Raw genomic sequence first — 19,587 nt, 5'->3', positions numbered from 1 at the left:
GTATTTTAAAGTTCCAAGTACTTCATTATTTTGACTGACCTCAGTTAACTGCATTGAGATCTAAAAGCGTAAGTCTGGAAAAAGCAGTGATGCTGAATTTCATGTTTCCTGGCTCAGAAATGTGAATTTTGGTGGCCTATATGCAAGTCAAGCATTATAGTCCCCAAACAACTTCTGTGGCTCAAGTTTGAATGCAGATTTCCCAAAACTCCTAGTGCCTCGTATACAGTTATAGCAGTGTACTTTGTGTTAGAGAGAGGAAAGAGACTTCCTTCATCCATTGCTGGAGCAGCAACCCAAAAGTGGGAAGGAGGGCAGGGAATAAGTAAATGAGTGGGAGGAGTATTACAGGGTGGCAGATTGCATTCCAAAGGACATCAGTGATGTGACAAGGTCCTATCTGGCTCACAGTTTGGGTTTGCAATAAACTGAATGATTTTCTGACTTTGGGGTAAAATAGTTTGGTTCTCTGAATCCAGTTCCAAGCCTGAGTGTTTGAATTTGCCACATCACCAATTCTGATGGTATAGTAACATGATGCTCAGGTTCACACACACCTTCTGAATAAACAGCTAACCTGTGGCAGCAGTTTTATCCTTGTCCTCTTTTTATATGTTAGGATGCAATCTAACCCCTTCATGGATCACTGCCTTGTTGTGGCGAAGGGGCTTGCGTAACTCAGTGAAGCCATAAGCTATGCCGTGCAGGGCCACCCAAGATCATTCTGGGGTACAATCTGAAAAATGATAGAATGATCTCAGTACGAATCCAAGGCAAACCATTCAACATCACAGTAATTCAAGTCTATGCCCCAACCACTGAGGCCGAAGAAGCTGAGGTTGATCGGTTCTATGAAGACCTACAACACCTTCTAGAACTAACACCAAAAAAAGATGTCCTCTTCATCATAGGGGATTGGAATGCTAAAGTAGGAAGTCAAGAAATCACCGGGATAACAGGCAGGCATGGCCTTGGTGTACAAAATGAAGCAGGACAAAGGCTAATAGAGTTTTGCCAAGAGAACATGCTGATCATAGCAAACACTCTTTTCCAACAGCACAAGAGGCGACTCTACACATGGACGTCACCAGATGGTCATTATCGAAATCAGATTGATTATGTCCTTTGCAGCCAAAGATGGAGAAGCTCCATACAGTCAGTAAAAACAAGACGTGGAGCTGACTGTGGCTCAGATCATGAGCTGCTTCTTGCAAAATTTCGACTTAAATTGAAGAACGTCGGGAAAACCACTAAACCGTTCAGGTATGACCTCAGTCATATCCCTTCTGAATATACAGTGGAGGTGAGGAATAGATTTCAGGGATTAGACCTGATAGACAGAGTGCCTGAGGAACTATGGACGGAGGTCCGTAACATTGTTCAGGAGGCAGCAACGAAATCCGTCCCAAAGAAAAAGAAATGCAACAAAGCCAAGTGGCTGTCTGATGAGGCTTTACAAGTAGCTCACGAAAGAAGGGAAGCGAAAAGCAAGGGAGAAAGGGGAAGATATACCCAACTGAATGCAGAGTTCCAGAGAATAGCAAGGAGAGACAAGAAGGCCTTCTTAAATGAACAATGCAAAGAAATCGAGGAAAACAACAGAATGGGGAAGACTAGAGATCTCTTCAAGAAAATTGGAGATCTCAAGGGAACGTTTTGTGCAAAGACGGGCATGATAAAGGACAAAGAAGGCAGGGACCTAACAGAAGCAGATGAGATTAAGAAGAGGTGGCAAGAATACACAGAAGAACTATACAGGAAAGATCTGAATGTCCCTGATAGCCATGATAGTGCGGTCACTGAACTTGAGCCGGACATCCTAGAGAGTGAAGTCAAGTGGGCCTTAGGAAGCATTAGTAACAACAAAGCCAGCGGAGATGACAGTATTCCAGCCGAGCTATTTAAAATCCTAAAAGATGATGCTGTTCAAGTGCTGCATTCAATATGCCAACAAATCTGGAACACTCAACAGTGGCCACAAGACTGGAAAAGGTCAGTTTACATTCCAATTCCAAAGAAGGGCAACACCAAAGTGTGTTCAAACTACCGCACAATTGCGCTCATTTCACATGCCAGCAAGGTGATGCTCAAAATCCTACAAGCTAGGCTTCAGCAGTATGCGAACCGAGAACTACCGGAAGTACAAGCTGGGTTTAGAAGAGGCAGAGGAACTAGAGATCAAATCGCCAACATTCGCTGCATCATGGAGAAAGCAAGAGAATTCCAGAAAAACGTCTATTTCTGCTTCATTGACTACACTAAAGCCTTCGATTGTGTGGATCACAACAAACTGTGGCAAATTCTGAAAGTGATGGGAATACCAGACCACCTTACCCGTCTCCTGAGAAACCTGTACGAGGGTCAAGAAGCAACAGTAAGAACCAGACATGGAACAACCGATTGGTTCAAAATTGGGAAAGGAGTACGACAAGGCTGCATATTGTCACCCTGCTTATTTAACTGATATGCAGAGTACATCATGAGAAATGCCGGGTTGGATGAATCACAGGTCGGAATTCAGATTGCCGGGAGAATTATCAACAACCTCCGATATGCAGACGATACCACCCTAATGGCAGAAAGCGAAGAGGATCTCAAGAGCCTCTTGTTGAGGGTGAAAGAGGAGAGTGCAAAAGCTGTTTTGAAACTCAACATTAAAAAAACTAAGATCATGTCATCTGGCCCCATCACTTCCTGGCATATAGAAGGGGAAGAAATGGAAGCAGTGACAGATTTTACTTTCTTGGGCTCCAAGATCACCGCAGACGGTGACTGTAGCCATGAAATTAAAAGACGCTTGCTCCTTGGGAGGAAAGCTATGGCAAACCTAGACAGCATAGTAAGAAGCAGAGACATCACCTTGCCCACAAAGGTCCGTCTAATCAAAGCTATGGTTTTCCCAGTAGTAATGTATGGCTGTGAGAGCTGGACTATAAGGAAGGCTGAGCGCCGAAGAATTGATGCTTTCGAACTGTGGTGCTGGAGAAGACTCTTACGAGTCCCCTGGACTGCACGGAGGTCAAATCAGTCCATCCTAAAGGAAATCAACCCTGAGTGCTCATTGGAAGGACAGATAATGAAGCTGAAGCTCCAATATTTTGGCCACCTAATGCGAAGAGAAAACTCCCTGGAAAAGACCCTGATGCTGGGAAAGACTGAAGGCAAAAGGAGAAGGGGACGGCAGAGGATGAGATGGCTAGATAGCATCACGGATGCAATGAATATGAACTTGAGCACGCTCCGGGAGACAGCGCAGGACAGGAAGGCCTGGCATGCTATGGTCCATGGGGTCACGAAGAGTCGGACACGACTGAACGACTGAACAACAACAACAATGCAATCTAAAATCACTGGCATGCCCTACTTTAGTTCTTGCAACATAATAGCATGCTGTTGGGTAGAAATGCACTGAGATAAACAGGCATTATGTTTGGTCAGTATGCTCTTGAATAGTAGACAACATAGTGCCTTCACAGCTTACACTCTATACCTGTATTAGTAATTTTAATATCTACATTCTCCTATATTGCCCCAGAGTATGGGAGCAAGGAGCCAACTGAAAGGGAGTCTGTGCCTTCTAGGTGCCTGTAGCAGGTGTTGGAACTAAGAAGTGCTACCAGGCAATTAGAAGATTTGATAGGTGTGGAGTGCCATTTATTGGCTGTTCTGTGAACCAGACCTAAGGAAGAAGATTAAAAAGCACACTACATCTATCCTTGTCTGTACTTTAGAATGGTCCCCAGGAACTCTGAAATGTATTGATATAGTGCTTGCAATCAAAAGAAGAGGAAGGAATTTTCTTGTGATCTAGATGCTGCCCAGAATGTTGAGCTTGTTTTTCCTGCCAAGTCAGACACAAGATAGCTGGGGACTGCCTTCCAATGAGCTTGTTTGTATTTTCTACAAATTTTAACAAGGCAGTGAAATGAATTTGAATCTACTGGGCTCAATGTGTTGAAGGTGGCTTCACAGTATTTCTGATATATATTACTGTATAGCAATACCATATAGCAATTCAGCAATATGCTGAAGTTTGCATTTAGCAAACTTCAGCAGCTTATTACTTTTAACAGTACCTTTTGACCTTCTGTACTAGTTACTAAGGGCAACAGGGTCATGGAACACAGCTAGTTGGCTGCATTTCCATCTGGATAGTACTGAAGTGCTACTTGTAGATTATGAAAGTAACCTTCCATTAACTTCCTGTGGGTGGAATAGAATCACAATGGCTGCTGACTCATACAGTAACAAGCTGTTTGACACAGATGCTGCAAGCATTTATTTATTGTGCAGTGTTTGTTTCCATGAGGCTTCCTTTTTGTCGTCTAAATCTTGGATAAAAGCAATGTCTTCTCTGTATCGGTGCATTTTTGAAATGCTGTAAACAGGAGTCCACCAACACTGGCTTGGAATACTAATCAGGCACGCCTGCTCTCTTGAGTCCTCTGGCATGCATAGATAGCTTAGGAAGATGTAGGGGTCTCCTCTAATGATACTGGTGAAGTTCTGCCCCCACTCACAAAACACAGTTCCATTTTCCAGTCATGTATGTGGTAAAGGGGTAGCAGGGACAGACGTGGGGGGAGAGCATCAGGGAGACAAAGAAGGAGGGAGGAAAGGGACAAACATCACCCCTCTCCCTTCCCCTCATGACTGCCACTGCTGCTCCCTCCATTTTCTGGGTAAGTGATGGTAGGAAGTGAATTGTGTTCTCTGGGTGATGGGCTGGCAGGGAGCTTTTTCCAAGCCAAAATGTTTTTCTGAATTAATCTGAATTCTGGAAACCTTGCCCATTTCCAGTCTTCCCTCCTTTGCATCTAGGTTATGGAAGCTAGAACCAGGGACTACTACCTTCTCCATATCCCAGCACTAATAAGAAGAAATCATGTTGATAGCATTTTATATATAAATATTCAGCTGCATAAATTCTTAATTTTGTTGCTTGTTTAAAAGACTTCTTTTGCCAATCAAAAGTATTTGAGATAGGATACAATATATATTTCATACATGAATATGTATTTTCCAAATTAATAAACAGTTTTATATAACACTTCCTTATGAGATAGTATTTGTGTGCTTACCTTTAAAAAGTACAATAAAACTGCAATGAAGCCATGTTAAAATTCATTTTTATAGGAAAACATGGTAGGGGAACAACAAAATGACATGAAGCTCCAACCCAAAAGCTGCCTGGGCTCGCCTGTGATTACTCTAGTCCAGTAGAGTTTCGTCTTATTTTCTTTGAAAAATTAACCTCAAAAGCCATGCTGCTTTTGAAACTCTCCACAGGTTTAAAAGCAGTTTGCCATGGGATTGGGAGTGGAGGAGAGGACTGAAGTTCAAGGAGAAAGAAAGACCAGACTGTCGTTGGGACTATTCAGTAACCTGTGTTGTTCTTAGTTCATACGCATACAGAACCAGACTGTGGCTCCTGTTTAAATGGAATAGATTCCGAGCCCATGTTAAGGGTATGGAGGTGGAGCAGGATCTGTATGGAAGGCCCTTGTTATAATGAATGCCTTATCAGCCCTCACTTCGGAGGCATATTACAAACAGCAGTTGGCTGTTTTGTAATATACATAATCTTTACACTGCTATATTAACCAGAATATTGCAATATATTGATTTTTTTTCCCCCTTTGAATTCTCTAGATGGTATTTTGGTAAGATGGGCAGGAAAGATGCAGAAAGATTACTTTTAAATCCTGGGAACCAACGTGGTATTTTCTTAGTCCGAGAGAGTGAAACCACAAAAGGTACTTGACGTTTATTTTGTTATTTTTTAGAGCAAAAGGTAGTTGTTATTTTGTTTATAAATACGTTGACAGAAGCAAAACTACATATTTTTTCTAGGTGCTTATTCCCTCTCTATACGTGACTGGGATGAGATTAGAGGTGATAATGTGAAACACTACAAAATTAGAAAACTTGACAATGGTGGATATTACATAACAACGAGAGCACAGTTTGAATCTTTACAAAAGCTGGTCAAACACTATTCAGGTACATTTCAATTCCCTAAATTCTGCAGCTTCATATGTTACTTTGGAAATTAAAATAGACTTTGGGCGCAATCCTATGCATGTTTAGACAGAGAAAAGGCCTACAACTCCCAGCATTCCCCAGCCAGCCTTATCTCTGTCTAAACATGATTGCGCCCTTGATGTATCTGATCCTGATATATGTATGTTAAAGCAGTTTTGGACTAAATGAATTTCTGGAAATGAGACAATTGCTTGTTTTAAAATATATTACTATTAAAAAAATTATGTAATTACCAGATCATGCTGATGGCCTGTGTCATAAATTAACAACTGTGTGTCCAACTGTGAAACCTCAGACGCAGGGTTTAGCAAAAGATGCCTGGGAAATTCCTAGAGAATCTTTGCGGTTAGAAGTTAAGCTGGGCCAAGGATGCTTTGGTGAAGTATGGATGGGTAAGTATCCCGTGAGAAAGGGTCATAGCTCAGTGGTAGAGCACATGTGCTACATGCATAAGGGCCCAATCCCTGGGACCTCCCAGTTTTAAAGGGATTTCTGGTGCAGAACTGGAAAGACCTCTACTGTGGCCTCGCAGAGCCACTGCCAGTCACTGCAGACAATGCTGGCCAGAATGGACTAATGGTCTGACTTGGATTAAGGCAGCTTCATGGGCTCGTATGACATGGAAAATTGGATTTTCATTAGATCTAAAATAACTTTAAAAAGTTTTTTAAAAAGGAGCAACTGACACCGCTACAATACTATTTATTTAAATTAATAATGTGTGTGCAGTCCCCTAACTTACTGGTGTTGGGGGACTTCCACGTACATTCGGAGGCCATCCTCACAGGAGCACCTCGGGACTTCATGGAGACCATGGCCGCCTGGGAGCTGCACCATATTCTAACTGGGCCCACCCATGTAGCCGGTCATGCACTAGACCTTGTGTTTGTTTCTGGAGAAGCGGGGAGTGATCTGGAAGTCGGGGGTATATCCACCACCCCCTTGTCATGGTCAGATCACTATCTGGTGACGTTGGACTTCTCGGTTCCACAACCCCTCCGCAGGGGTGGAGGACCCATTAAAATGGTCCGCCCCAGGCGTCCTATGGATCCAAATGGATTCCTGAACGCGCTTGGGGATTCTCTGGGGCATGCCAACGGCCACTCGGTCGAGACCCTGGTGGGTGGCTGGAATGCCGCAATCACTGGGGCATTAGATCAGGTGGCTCCGAAACGCCCTCTCCCCCTGAACAGGGCTCGGACTGCACCATGGTTCAATCCGCGGTTACGAGCTCTGAAACAGGAGGTGAGACGGCTAGAGCGCAGGTGGCAGAAGTCTCGCTCCAAAGACGATCAGACACGGGCTAGAGCTGTATCTTCAGCCTATCACGTGGCGGTGAAGGCAGCAAAAAAGGAATATTATGCTGCCTCTATCGCGTCTGCACAGTGCTGTCCCAGGAGGCTGTTCCAAGTGGTCTGGAGCCTGGTCAGTCCTGTGGCTCCTGAACCACTGGAATATTCTAAGGCCTCCTGTGAGGCCTTGGCAAGGCACTTTGCAGATAAAATTGATCAGATTAGGAGTATTACTCCGCACGCTGTGGATACAGTTAGTGAGCAAGAGGCGGCCTGTGGCAAACCAGTTTTGTGGGATCGGTTCCAGCTTCTTCCTCCTGATGAAGTGGACAAGGTGCTTTCATCTGTAAGGCTGACCACTTGCTTACTTGATCCTTGCCCATCTTGGCTCATTATGGGCTGCAGAGAGAGTCTGGGTGAGGGGATCAGGGTGGTGGTGAATGTCATCAGTCCTCAAGGAGGCAGTGATAAGACCACTCTTAAAGAAGCCCTCCTTGGATCCCCAAGTTCTGAACAACTTTCGCCCAGTCTCAAATCTGCCATTTTTGGGCAAGGTGATTGAGCGGGTGGTGGCGATGCAGTTGAAGGCACACTTGGAAGAAATTGATTATCTAGACGCATTTCAGTCAGGCTTCAGGCTTGGGCATAGGACAGAAACGGCCTTGGTTGCCTTGGTGGATGATATGAGGAGGGCTCTGGATAGGGGCGAATGCTCCTTCCTTGTTCTCCTCGACCTCTCAGTGGCTTTTGATACTGTTGACCACGGTATCCTCCTGGACCGCCTGGAGGGGTTGGGCATTGGAGACACCGTATTGCAGTGGTTCCGGTCCTTCCTCTCCGGCAGGTACCAGAGGGTAGCACTGGGAGAAGAGGTTTCGGACCCATGGCCACTCACTTGTGGGGTGCCACAGGGTTCCATCCTCTCCCCGATGCTATTTAACATCTATGTGAAGCCGCTGGGGGCTATCATCAGGAGGTTTGAGGTGCACTGTCATCAATATGCAGATGACACGCAGCTCTACCTCTCGTTCAAATCTTCACCAAGGTTGGCCGTAGAATCCCTGTCCAAATGTCTGGAGACGGTGAGTGGCTGGACGGGGAGGAATAAGCTGAAGCTGAACCCTGACAAGACCGAGGTACTTTTGGTGGGAGACAAGAGGAGGCTGGGGGATGTTGACCTGGTGTTGAATGCAGTACGGCTACCCTTGAAAGACCAGGTCCGCAGCCTGGGGGTCATTTTGGACTCCCAGCTGTCCATGGAGGCTCAGGTGTCAGCTGTGAGCCAGACAGCGCTGTTATCAACTCCATCTGATATGGCGGCTGCGCCCCTTCCTTCCCGTCCATCTGCTCCCATCGGTAGTACATGCCCTGGTCTCCTCTTGTTTAGACTACTGTAATGCTCTCTACGTGGGGTTACCCTTGAAGACGTTTTGGAAGCTGCAGCTGGTACAGAACGCGGTGGCTCGCCGGATTAAAGGCAGCTGCAGGCGAGATCACATCACTCCAGTGCTGAAGGAGTTGCACTGATTACCAGTTGTTTTCCGGGCCAAATTCAAGGTGTTGGTTTTGACCTTTAAAACCCTATATGGTTCCGGCCCAGCCTATCTTAAGGAACGCCTCCAGCAACACCAGGCAGGCCGCTTAACAAGATCAGCCTCGGATGGCCTTCTCTCTGTCCCATCAGCCAGGACAGCTAGACTGGTGGGGATGAGGGAGAGGGCATTTTCTGTGGTGGCCCCCACTCTGTGGAACTCCCTCCCTAGGGAACTCTGCCATGCCCCTCTTTAATGAGCTTCCATCATGCATTAAAAATGTGGTTGTTCAGGCAGGCATTTGGGGTGGGTTAGGGTATTTTAGAAAACCTTTTTATTGTAGAATTGTATTGTTTTAAACTGTTTTATTTTACGCTGTACATTGCCCAGAGTGGCTGGGTGACCAGCCAGATGGGCGATTAATAAATTTAATAATAAATAAATAAAAAACTAGGAATCTCTCTCTACTATATCTGACTGTGTAATGCGCTGCTTCCATAGGAACGTGGAATGGAACTACAAAAGTAGCAATCAAAACACTAAAACCTGGTACAATGATGCCAGAAGCGTTCCTACAAGAAGCTCAGATCATGAAGAAATTAAGGCATGATAAACTTGTTCCACTTTATGCTGTTGTGTCTGAGGAGCCAATCTACATAGTCACTGAATTCATGACAAAAGGTACATATTTCTTCTTAGACAGAAGTCAAAGATATAAAAATGGTAATGTTTTGTGAGTCATATTGTTTAGTTTATAGTTATTCTTTTAGTTACAAAAGAATAGACTGTAGTCTTATCAGGAAACTCTGGTAAAAGTGTAGTGCCGTTTGGCCCAGAAACAAGTCCAATTGGGTCAAGTCCCACTAAATACCATTTTGGCATGTCCTGAAGCAACCCTGCCTGAACACTGCCCAAGACATGTTAGATACACCAATATTACGTTCACATCCATTTGCATAGGTCACTTCTTAATTAGCATACATCTGATATATAGAATTGTCTCATAAACCTGTGGAGACTGTTTCTTTTTGGGGCATGTTCAGCCACTAAATTTGAAGTTGCTACAAATTAACATTAACACTCTCACTGTGATAAATAAAAGAAATTCTACTACTTATATTAGCATTTTTATATATATATAAAATATATATATTTACACATACATATACACACACACACATACACACACATACACACACACACACACACACACATATTGATAGTTATATTGATTCTGTCAGAATTTTGTTTCTGAAATGTGCTTAGGCAACTACAGTAGGAAAAGCATCTTTTGAAATGAGTCCCATGCAAAATTGTGTGAAATCATTGCTGTATTTGAATTAAAGGAACACTATGATTTGGGAAAAAAATAATATCTATGATGACAGATTCCACAGCTGAAAAAGCGGTCTAGAACTTATATGTTCCTTTAATAATTCCTTTTAGAAGTTTCCAGCTGTACATAAATTAATGCATTAATGTCTTTCTGCAGGTAGCTTATTAGACTTTCTTAAGGAAGGAGAAGGAAAATACTTAAAGCTTCCGCAGTTGGTGGATATGGCTGCTCAGGTACTTGTTTGAATCAAGGGAAGTTGTCTTGCTAGATATTATCATGTTACAACATGATGGCATAAGATAACATGTAGAAAAGAATGAAAATAGCTTTCTGTTCTAAGTAGTGTATTGATATTTAAACTTACAATTATTTAATTCTGCTGCAAAGTAATAGCGGCTACTGTATGTGTTTGAACAAAATATATACATTGTTGAATCTAAAAATGGTAAGTATATAGTATCAGTCTTAAGTTTGTAATATGTAAGTCATATAGCTAAACAGGAGCAATCATTTTCATTAGCATATGTTTGGTGAACTGAACACTGTTTTGTTAATATACAACTTTTTAAAGATTGCAGATGGCATGGCCTACATTGAACGAATGAACTACATTCATAGAGACCTCCGGGCAGCTAACATCCTTGTGGGGGACAACCTGGTGTGCAAAATTGCAGACTTTGGCTTAGCAAGGTTGATAGAGGACAACGAGTACACTGCCAGACAAGGTATATCAGATATATTTACTATACAAACCAACGTAGTTCCAGCTATTGAATCAATTCATACTATCACATCTATGTTCTTGATCAACCCAAGCCAAGTCAATTAACATTGCATTATTTATAACATTTCAGTTCCTTCGGAGGTGTGTGTGTGTGCATCCCCCATCACTATTCCACTTACTATAGTTGTCAGCAATAGAAGCTGAACTTTATTCTGTAAAAGTGGTGTTTTTTTTAACAGGTTCTAGGACTTAGAATGTCATATGTGACACGTCTAAGAATGTGATGGTCAGAAAGCTAACACAGTTCTGAAACTCAGTTTTCTGAAGTTTTTAAATTCAGTTTCCAACAGTCAGAGTTGCCAAGGATAAACCTTGATCCTTTAAAAAGCAACATTCCAGAATAAATCATTTAAAGATTCCTTTCCAAGTCCATTTCAAAAGATGTAATATAACACAATTGAACATTCAGGGGTTCCTTGAAAAGGAGCATAGTGGAAGACGGTGGTAGGAACCCCCAAAATGGCATGAGTCAGACTACACATTCAACAAAGCCACATAGTACAGCCACTCCAGCACTGAGCCACTTCAGACTATAGCAGGGGTTGAATTTTTTAGGTGCCCCCCATGTAGAGCATAAGCACACCAAGGGGAAAGGTTATAGCCTAGCCCTCCCTTTCATGTACTGTTTTTCTATGGGGAATTTTTAGAAGGTGAAATATTTTTTTCAAAGGCAGTTCTCTCATCTGCAGTCTACAGCTAGGAAAGATGATCTCACATGCTTTTTCTGAATGTGTAAGTAGAACAACCTTGGCCTTGACAGCAGTAAGGTTAACAGTACATTATCAGGTGTTACTCACTTTGCAATCTCCCACACAGCACTTAGGCTAGCACTGACTCAATGAACCGCATCAACCTTCAGCTAGACTTCTTCGAGTTTTGTCCTTGAGCACAATAAATATGATTTAGCAAGCCAGGCTATGCAAGGACTGCAAGTGTGTGTGTGTGTGTGTGTGTGTGTGTGTGTGTGTGTTAATCTGATCAAGAATAGAAAAATAACTATTTAATTGACAGGTAAATACAGAGTGAAAGGAGAGGAAGGTTCTGGCAAGAGAGATGAGCCCAAAGCTTCCTCTGAACTTGGAGCTAAAGAGGAGAGGGTATAAACCCTACCCCTCCTGGGCCTCAAAGTTCAGCTGAAGCCTGGGAGAAGACTTGGCGCTACCCTTTCTGGGCGCAAGGGCAGAGCCATAAAAAGCCTCTGCCTTGAAGGTGGAGGCACATCGGCTCGCCTCTGTGCTCATCCGAGCACAGGTGCAGAGCAAGCTAACATACCTCCACCTCTCATTCCCTCCCGCTCTGAGCAGGAGATGGGAGACACAGGCACATGATGCCTTGGTGCCCAGGGAACACTCTGACCTTAGGTCACCAGTTGGATGCAGAAGCAAAACAAACCTCCTCTTCTGCCCTCCAGCTCTGAACTGTTGAGGGGCAGGGGCTTGTTTAGTGCCCCACCTACTCCAAGCTTAGAGCTGAAGAGAGGAGAGAATCCCCCGATGTTATGCTGTATTTGAGACATAGCAGGAGGTTGTGGGGAAGACCCTGCCCTCGGACGAGGGGGGACCAGGCAACAACAAATTTTCAGTTAGCCAGGAAGGCCAGGTAAAATTTATTGATCCCTGCTTAAATATAATGGCAGCACAGATAAACTTTACAGAGTATATTTGTAAAACAAATTCACAGTTGGTCACAACATGCTACATTAGCATTTACAATTTGAATCCTAATTTTAGAAGCATCCAAGCAAAGCACACTCCACATCTTTATCAGAACAAATTCAGTTTTCTGGGGAATGGGGGGCAGGGGAACAAATCCTATGCAACATCCCGATCAGTTATTATCTGTTATATAAGCAGTGCTATTATAACAACTAGGGGAAGGATTCTCAACATATCCTTTCCCACATGAGATTTCTAAGTACTGCTCCACCAAAACCATCTTTTTAAAAGGTAATTATAAATAACTGATGTTAAGAAGAGGGGTTCTTTTGTATTTTTCTCTACTCTTTTAGGGGCCAAATTCCCAATTAAATGGACAGCACCTGAGGCTGCATTGTATGGTCGGTTTACAATTAAATCTGATGTCTGGTCATTTGGCATTTTATTGACAGAGCTCGTAACAAAGGGTCGTGTTCCATACCCAGGTAAAAAAAAAAAAGATCTTAACAGGTCTGCATAAGAATGTCACTGTTGTTTATAGCATCACCAGTGTGCCTCCACTGTCACTGTATGCATTTTCTGTCTATCACTTCCTGCAGTGCAAGGTAGGTAACCTGCTTTTTAAAAATTGTAATTTTCAAAACTGAACTATATTGGGTTTGGTTTTCACATATGAACTAAAAATACCAAAGATTGTTTCTGCAAGTTTCATCTGGTTGTTTTGCTGTATGAAGATAATAAGATATAAATTATTCGTTTCATGGTGTTTTTAAAAGCAATAGTTGGCATTGTGATCTGGGAACAAATACTCAAGGATGGATAGGTTTTAAACAGAAGAAGAACAATAGATAATTATTTAGGGACATCCTGGAGTCTCCTTAAAGAGATCAATGAGGGAGGAGAAAGACTGGTGGAAGGGGAAATAAAGTGGCAAAATATTCTGATCATAAAAGTGATGGTAAGGCTGGAAATCTTGGGTAAGGAATGACTGATTGAGAGCATGTTTCACTTTTTCACATTCACGAGGCACCAATGGCATTTGCACACCCATATCTATTCATTCTCTCTCTCTCTCTCTCTCTCTCTCTCTCTCTCTCTCTCTCCAGCTTGGTTGGAATATGTGCAGAGTAGAACAGTCCTAAAGCAGCAAGCTGTTGTTGAGGATGGAAGGCAAAGAGTGCTCTTCCATGCTGCTGCTAATTTCAAAAAGAAACCACCTTGAACTTAGTCCTATTCCTTAGAAGCTACATTTAACAGCTAGATGATGAGCAGGGAAATGAGACTGCTACCAGGCAGATTGAAGCAAAAGGGGAAGCTCAGTGAAAACACCAGTGAGATCTTCAGGGACCCTGGAGAGGTTTCATTTTTCAGCTACTCTGCCCTCTCGTTGTGTAGCCAGGAAGATTCCAAGGGAGGAGAGACATGTCTGATTGTGTACACAACAAGAGACCACAGTTAATGCAAGCAATAGTTAAACTAGCCTCAAACCTTCGTTTCAGATCCTGGTTTGTTGACCCCAAACAAGCCATAGCTTGTGAATGGGTTCTGGTTTAGACATCAAAACAAGTTATAGTTTAACTCAATGCTTCCCAAGCTTGGTTTCCCAGATGTTGGGAAAGTCCAGACAACTTCCATCATCCCCGACTATTAGCCATGCTGGTTGGGATTAGCTGGCTAGCTAAAGAAACCATAGTTTGTTACATCTGAACCCAGCCAATATGATAAAGGTGTACAAAATTGTGCAAAGTATGGAAAAAGTTGATAGGGAGACATTTTTCCCTTCTCATAATACTAGAACCTGGGGTTGTCCTATGAAGCTGATTAGTGGAAGATTCAGGACAGATAAAAGGAAGTACTTCTTCACATAGCACATAGTCAAACTATGGAATTTGCTACCACAGGATGTAGCAATGGCCACTAATTTGGATGGCTTTAAAAGGCGACTAGATAAATTCATGGAGGACAAGTCTATCAGTGGCTACTAGCCCTGATGGCTAAATACTACCTCCAGTGTCAGGCAGTATGCCTATGTACACCAGTTGCTGGGGAACATGAGTGGGAGGGTGCTGTTGTGCTCATGTCCTGCTTGTGGATTTCCAGCAGGCAACTGATTGGCCACTGTGAACAGAATGCTGGACTAGATGGACCCTTGACCTAATCCAGTCTGGCTCTGCTCGTGCTATCTTATTTTGGATAGGTCTGTTATTCCTAAGTACTCAGAATCCAGAAAAGCACTGACAACTTCATAAAAACTCTTCCATGCTGCTGAATATAAATGTCAAAACCTGTTGTACAATTTTAGGTATGGTGAACCGTGAGGTTTTGGAACAAGTGGAACGTGGCTATAGAATGCCTTGTCCTCAAGGATGCCCAGAATCTCTCCATGAATTAATGAAACTGTGTTGGAAGAAAGATCCTGATGAAAGACCAACATTTGAATATATTCAATCTTTCTTAGAAGACTATTTTACTGCTACAGAACCACAGTACCAGCCTGGAGACAATTTATAAGCCAATCACCTACGTACCATGCACAAATCTGCCAAATGTAAAATACTTTCAAAAAAATTATTTGCTGATTGGAAGGACTCAAACGAAAGCAGATCGCCATTTGCATGCTCTTGATGGCTAGCAAACTGGAATTCCAAAATATGGTTGCACAAAACCACTTTTTAAAGTGTTCTACTCAAATGTATCAATGATGTGGTCTTTTTCTCCCTTATTATATCAGGGTCCAAAGGAAGCATACTGACAAAATGGTGTGGTAAGCAAGCATTATCGTTACCAGGAGTGGCGCTGCTAATCTGTTCCTTTTCCTCTTCTAACATTTTAGCTATACTGCTAAAAGCAACATGAACAATGGAAATGTTCAAGGAATAACAAAGAACATTTTCGGGACCAAACAATTTAATTCCAGTTTTATAAAACGTCCTGTGTCCAGAGTAAAATAAGGTTTTTTTCTTAAAAATTGAGATCAATACAGCCCTAATCTTGAGGTTCATTTTACATTGATTTAATTAGGATAGGAAAACTATTCTTTAAAAAAAGCAGATGATTTATGATAAACTTGATTAAATGCTAGACCTCAGTAGTGGAACTGAAGAGCATAATGCACTGTGTTGATACTTTATGTTAATGTAACTGGAAAGTAGCATATGGGAACTTATTTTTTTCTTGCATAGTTTAATTAAGAATGATGAAGGTAACTATAAGATGAGTTCATGTTTTATATGGCTTTGTTAATGGAGTATATTATTAAACTTGAAACCACAAAATGCAATCAGAGGGAAAGAGAAAGTCCTCTTAATCTTTCAAGATGCAGCTTTTCAGAATGAAATTTCCAGTGAAATGTGTCCCAATTCTGTGTTTTGGGGATTTCTAGAAGAGACAGATCTGGAAAAGAGAGATATGTGTTGAATATTTATGAGTGCTTCCAAAATGTCTTGAGTTCAGGGATTTGCATGATTGCACTTCTGCTTTTCTTAAAAAGACACTCCTAAGTTTTAAAAGCTGAGGGATCCAATGGATCTGATCCAGAGCTGACCTTCCACAAACAGCAAGGCTCTTTCTGTTGGCAGAGGCAGCTACCTTCTGTGCTGTTGTGGAGGGTCCCCTGACCCCCCAGAGCATGTATTTTGGGACATAGGGGGAGGGGAATCAGTAAAAATCACCTCTTCCCCCCTTCTACCCACAGGATCATCCTGCTTGCAGAGTTCCAGTCCAGTATATTTACTACTGGGCTAATAATGGCAAGTTATTGATGGTCAGTCAGCCCAGCTCTCATGTACTATGTTCAGTTGACTCTACCCTAACAGAGCATGCATGGAGAGCAGGGGTTGCATATGTGCAGCCCTTTTTAAAAAGCCAAAGTTACACCAATAAGCTGTTGGGTGAGGAAGGGGAATTGAGATCCTAAATCCAGCTCCTCCTCTCAAGTCCCAACGACTGGTAGGAGTTAGATGGTTTTTTTCCCCTTAGGGCTATGCATGTACAGCCCGAACTGTTGGATCAGACAGCACATGCAATTCCTCATGCAGTTAGTGATACGAGTGCAGTAGCTTCTTCCACATGCATATTTTCCCTAGCTATATTGAGGAATAAGATTTACCATAACCTCTGACATATCAAGCAATAACATCCTGTTGGCATTGTTAAAATCTGCCAGTTATACTCAAAATATCTTTGCGCGGCAAAACGTTTCTGTGAAAATTATTGTGATCGTTGTCATATTATCAGACAAATTACACAGATTTAGTTCTGGTGCAACAAATACAACCATTTAGGAGTTTTGAATTCTGTTTCCAGAATGATTTTTTAAATAAAATTGTGCAATCATGTTGCATTTCCCCTTACCATCTCTACATCCTCAACTTTGAAATATTAAAAGGGCTTTATGTTAAAAAAAAAATTATGGGTAATGCAATTATGTTTATGTAATAATGCAAAATGCAAGAAAATTATTATGGTATTGATTGGATTTTAATTAACGAATAGAACATGTCATTGTAACAACATCTGTATAGTAAGAAAATGTTTTAAAAAAACACTAACTTAAGGAGCTTGTTCTTGACAAATGATTATGTATTTTAAAAAGGCCTACAAGATTAGCTTTCATATCTATTTTTCTTTTTTGATAGCATTTTACCTCAAGACTTTGATGTGAGCTTATCTTGGCAAATATAAGAACTCAAGACTGACACACACTTTTTTATAAATAGTAATACATTTTAAAATGTAATTATTTTTATAAAGCATGGTGTTAAATTTGTTTCGCAGGATTTATTTGAAATCAAATTCACTGTAATTACAGAAGCTTATTTTTTAAAAAAAAAATTTGATAGGTTTCCAAATGGCTTTGTTAAGCCTTCATAATGGGGACATAACTTTAAAGCTCAAGAGGATTGTAATCTCAATTATGTTGTTTAATTTTGCATTCTTTTTAACAGATTTGAACAGAGTACATCTTGCGAATGCCATGATATACTTTTAAGATTTTTTTTTCTAGAGCATTAAGAGATTTTTCTGGGGAAAAAATTGTCAATCCTATCTCTGTATCAAGTGCGCATGAGACGCTCTATAAGCATAAGAATCTCCATAAAACACATTCTGAACTATTCACCCCCTTTCCCTGACTGGAAAACACTAATGATTACTTTGTTACATGTGTATGAGGCACTTCGTTACATTAGCCACACTTTGTATTAATGTGTATACTCCTCGTTGATTTTTGGGATATAGACCCAAGAGTGCAGTAATACTTGTGGATACTCTCCCTGCTCCAGCCCTTCACCAAACAAATCAGAGGTGGGTGATGCCTGGACCATATTCCCCAACCCAAACAAAGGGAGAGAGGCCAGGTGAGGGCTCTGTAAGTAGAGCGAAGGTCACGGAGTAGCTTTGTGTGCAGATCTCAAGGTTTCCGCCTCATTCCCACAGCTGTGAGCTGTGTTGTGGCTGTGGAGGAGTTCGTACCCCACAGCAGTCTCTTGGCATTAGTGATGGAGATTATTTTTAAAAACGTGGATTGTCCCCCACTGGATTGGGAGCGATAAGCACAATAAACTAGGAGTTTTTGCACAATCCCCAGTTGAAAAGAATGGATGCCACCATTTTCTTGTGCAGCTCCTGTTTGTATCATTGGGACTTGTGAGGGAAAGATCCTGAAAGGTTGTGCCACTGGGCATAATCTGTCAACCACTACTTCCGTGCAATCTCAGTTCATTTTTTAAATGCCGTTTTGCGTATTATGTCCCATATCTTCTGCCGCAATCACATTCTTCAGTCAATATTGTGCAGGCAGTCCAAGCATCTCCAATGTATAGAGGTGCCGCTGTATATTAAGACTGTAGAACTGCTAGAATACTGTTTTCTAAACGTCAGAAATGATAATGCAATTTTTTACATGTTCTCAACTACTCGGTTTATTGTATTTTCAGCACTTCCTGTACTGTAATCATTGTTAATCAATTAAGAATGATTTTGATATTATTTTAATGGAAACAATTATGTAACGTTTCTGATCAAAACTGTACTGCGAGCCTTGCCTGTCGGTTTTGTTGAAGCTACATTGTGTGGTAACCTTTCATGTTTTGTTTGGTTTTCCTATTCATGCTGTGTTCACAAGCTTAAATATTTTTAAATATTTTATTACTTTTGCATAATTAAACTTCCCAAAGTGTAATCACTGTGTAGTGATGGTTAATCTTCATGGGAATTTAAACAGAACTCTATTCCTCCATATAGCGATTCTGTTATTCATTTAACAGTATGTGGAACTTCATTTTTGTCTTGATATATGTCAAATTCTAATGTAACTATTCCCTCTAGACATGATATGGAGCCTAAAAATACCATATTGGTTAAGCATGACCTTAGTATTTATTAGCTACGGTAGAGAAAATTTGTACTTTAGACTATGCAGGACACTGCCCCTCCATACAAGTTCCCTATAAACTTTAAATGAGAAAACTATATTTGTGCACACAATGTTTGCTATTGAAAGTGACTTCTGAACCTAACTTAAGTAGACTATAGTACTATGGTAATTTGAATAGTAGTGGCTAATATACATAATAGCCCAGTGAAATTAGATCAAAACATTTTGCAGATATATCAGCTTTAAAAGATCAAAACAAAACAGAAAACTTCATTTTTATTATTGCTCCATATCCTGTGTTAAGGACTGGACCTTAGCAAAGAAAATAGGTGCTGAGGCTGAGCCCTGGCATATGTCCTCTTTCTTTATGCCAGATTTGCACTCTTGCCTTCTATTTCATGGAACAGCCAGGGTATGAAGACAGTTTTAAGTCCTGTTTTAACTAAAAATACAGACAACCTATTCAGATCAATGATGAACTAAATAATTTGCATAGGGTGATATTTTGTAAACAGTTGCTATTAATCTGATTTTAAATTAAACATAAATGTGATCACCAAAGGATGA

The 19,587-nt window shown here is 41.5% G+C and overlaps 1 protein-coding gene across 3 annotated transcripts in view; it reads left to right on the top strand.

The window, feature by feature from the left end:
- YES1 (YES proto-oncogene 1, Src family tyrosine kinase) overlaps nucleotides 1–18,875 on the top strand; it is a 64,707-nt gene extending 45,832 nt beyond the window's left edge. For 2 of the 3 annotated variants that reach the window (XM_084849769.1, XM_084849768.1), the window contains exons 5-12: nucleotides 5,653–5,756; nucleotides 5,854–6,003; nucleotides 6,282–6,437; nucleotides 9,371–9,550; nucleotides 10,362–10,438; nucleotides 10,777–10,930; nucleotides 12,998–13,129; nucleotides 14,947–18,875. In XM_084849769.1, coding sequence (XP_084705895.1) covers nucleotides 5,653–5,756; nucleotides 5,854–6,003; nucleotides 6,282–6,437; nucleotides 9,371–9,550; nucleotides 10,362–10,438; nucleotides 10,777–10,930; nucleotides 12,998–13,129; nucleotides 14,947–15,155 — 1,162 coding nt within the window. In that variant the 3' untranslated portion in view covers nucleotides 15,156–18,875. Of the gene's footprint in view, nucleotides 1–5,652; nucleotides 5,757–5,853; nucleotides 6,004–6,281; nucleotides 6,438–9,370; nucleotides 9,551–10,361; nucleotides 10,439–10,776; nucleotides 10,931–12,997; nucleotides 13,258–14,946 lie in introns of those variants that run through there. The other variant, XM_084849770.1, reaches the window with a different exon arrangement.
- Nucleotides 18,876–19,587: the final 712 nt, after the last annotated feature.

The sequence above is a fragment of the Heloderma suspectum genome, chromosome 4 (assembly GCF_057233095.1).
Source record: "Heloderma suspectum isolate Gila_16-S chromosome 4, 16-S_ref, whole genome shotgun sequence".
Lineage (NCBI taxonomy): Eukaryota > Metazoa > Chordata > Lepidosauria > Squamata > Helodermatidae > Heloderma > Heloderma suspectum.
Note: the sequence above shows the minus strand (reverse complement) of the source record. Positions and strands in the feature narration are given on the sequence as shown.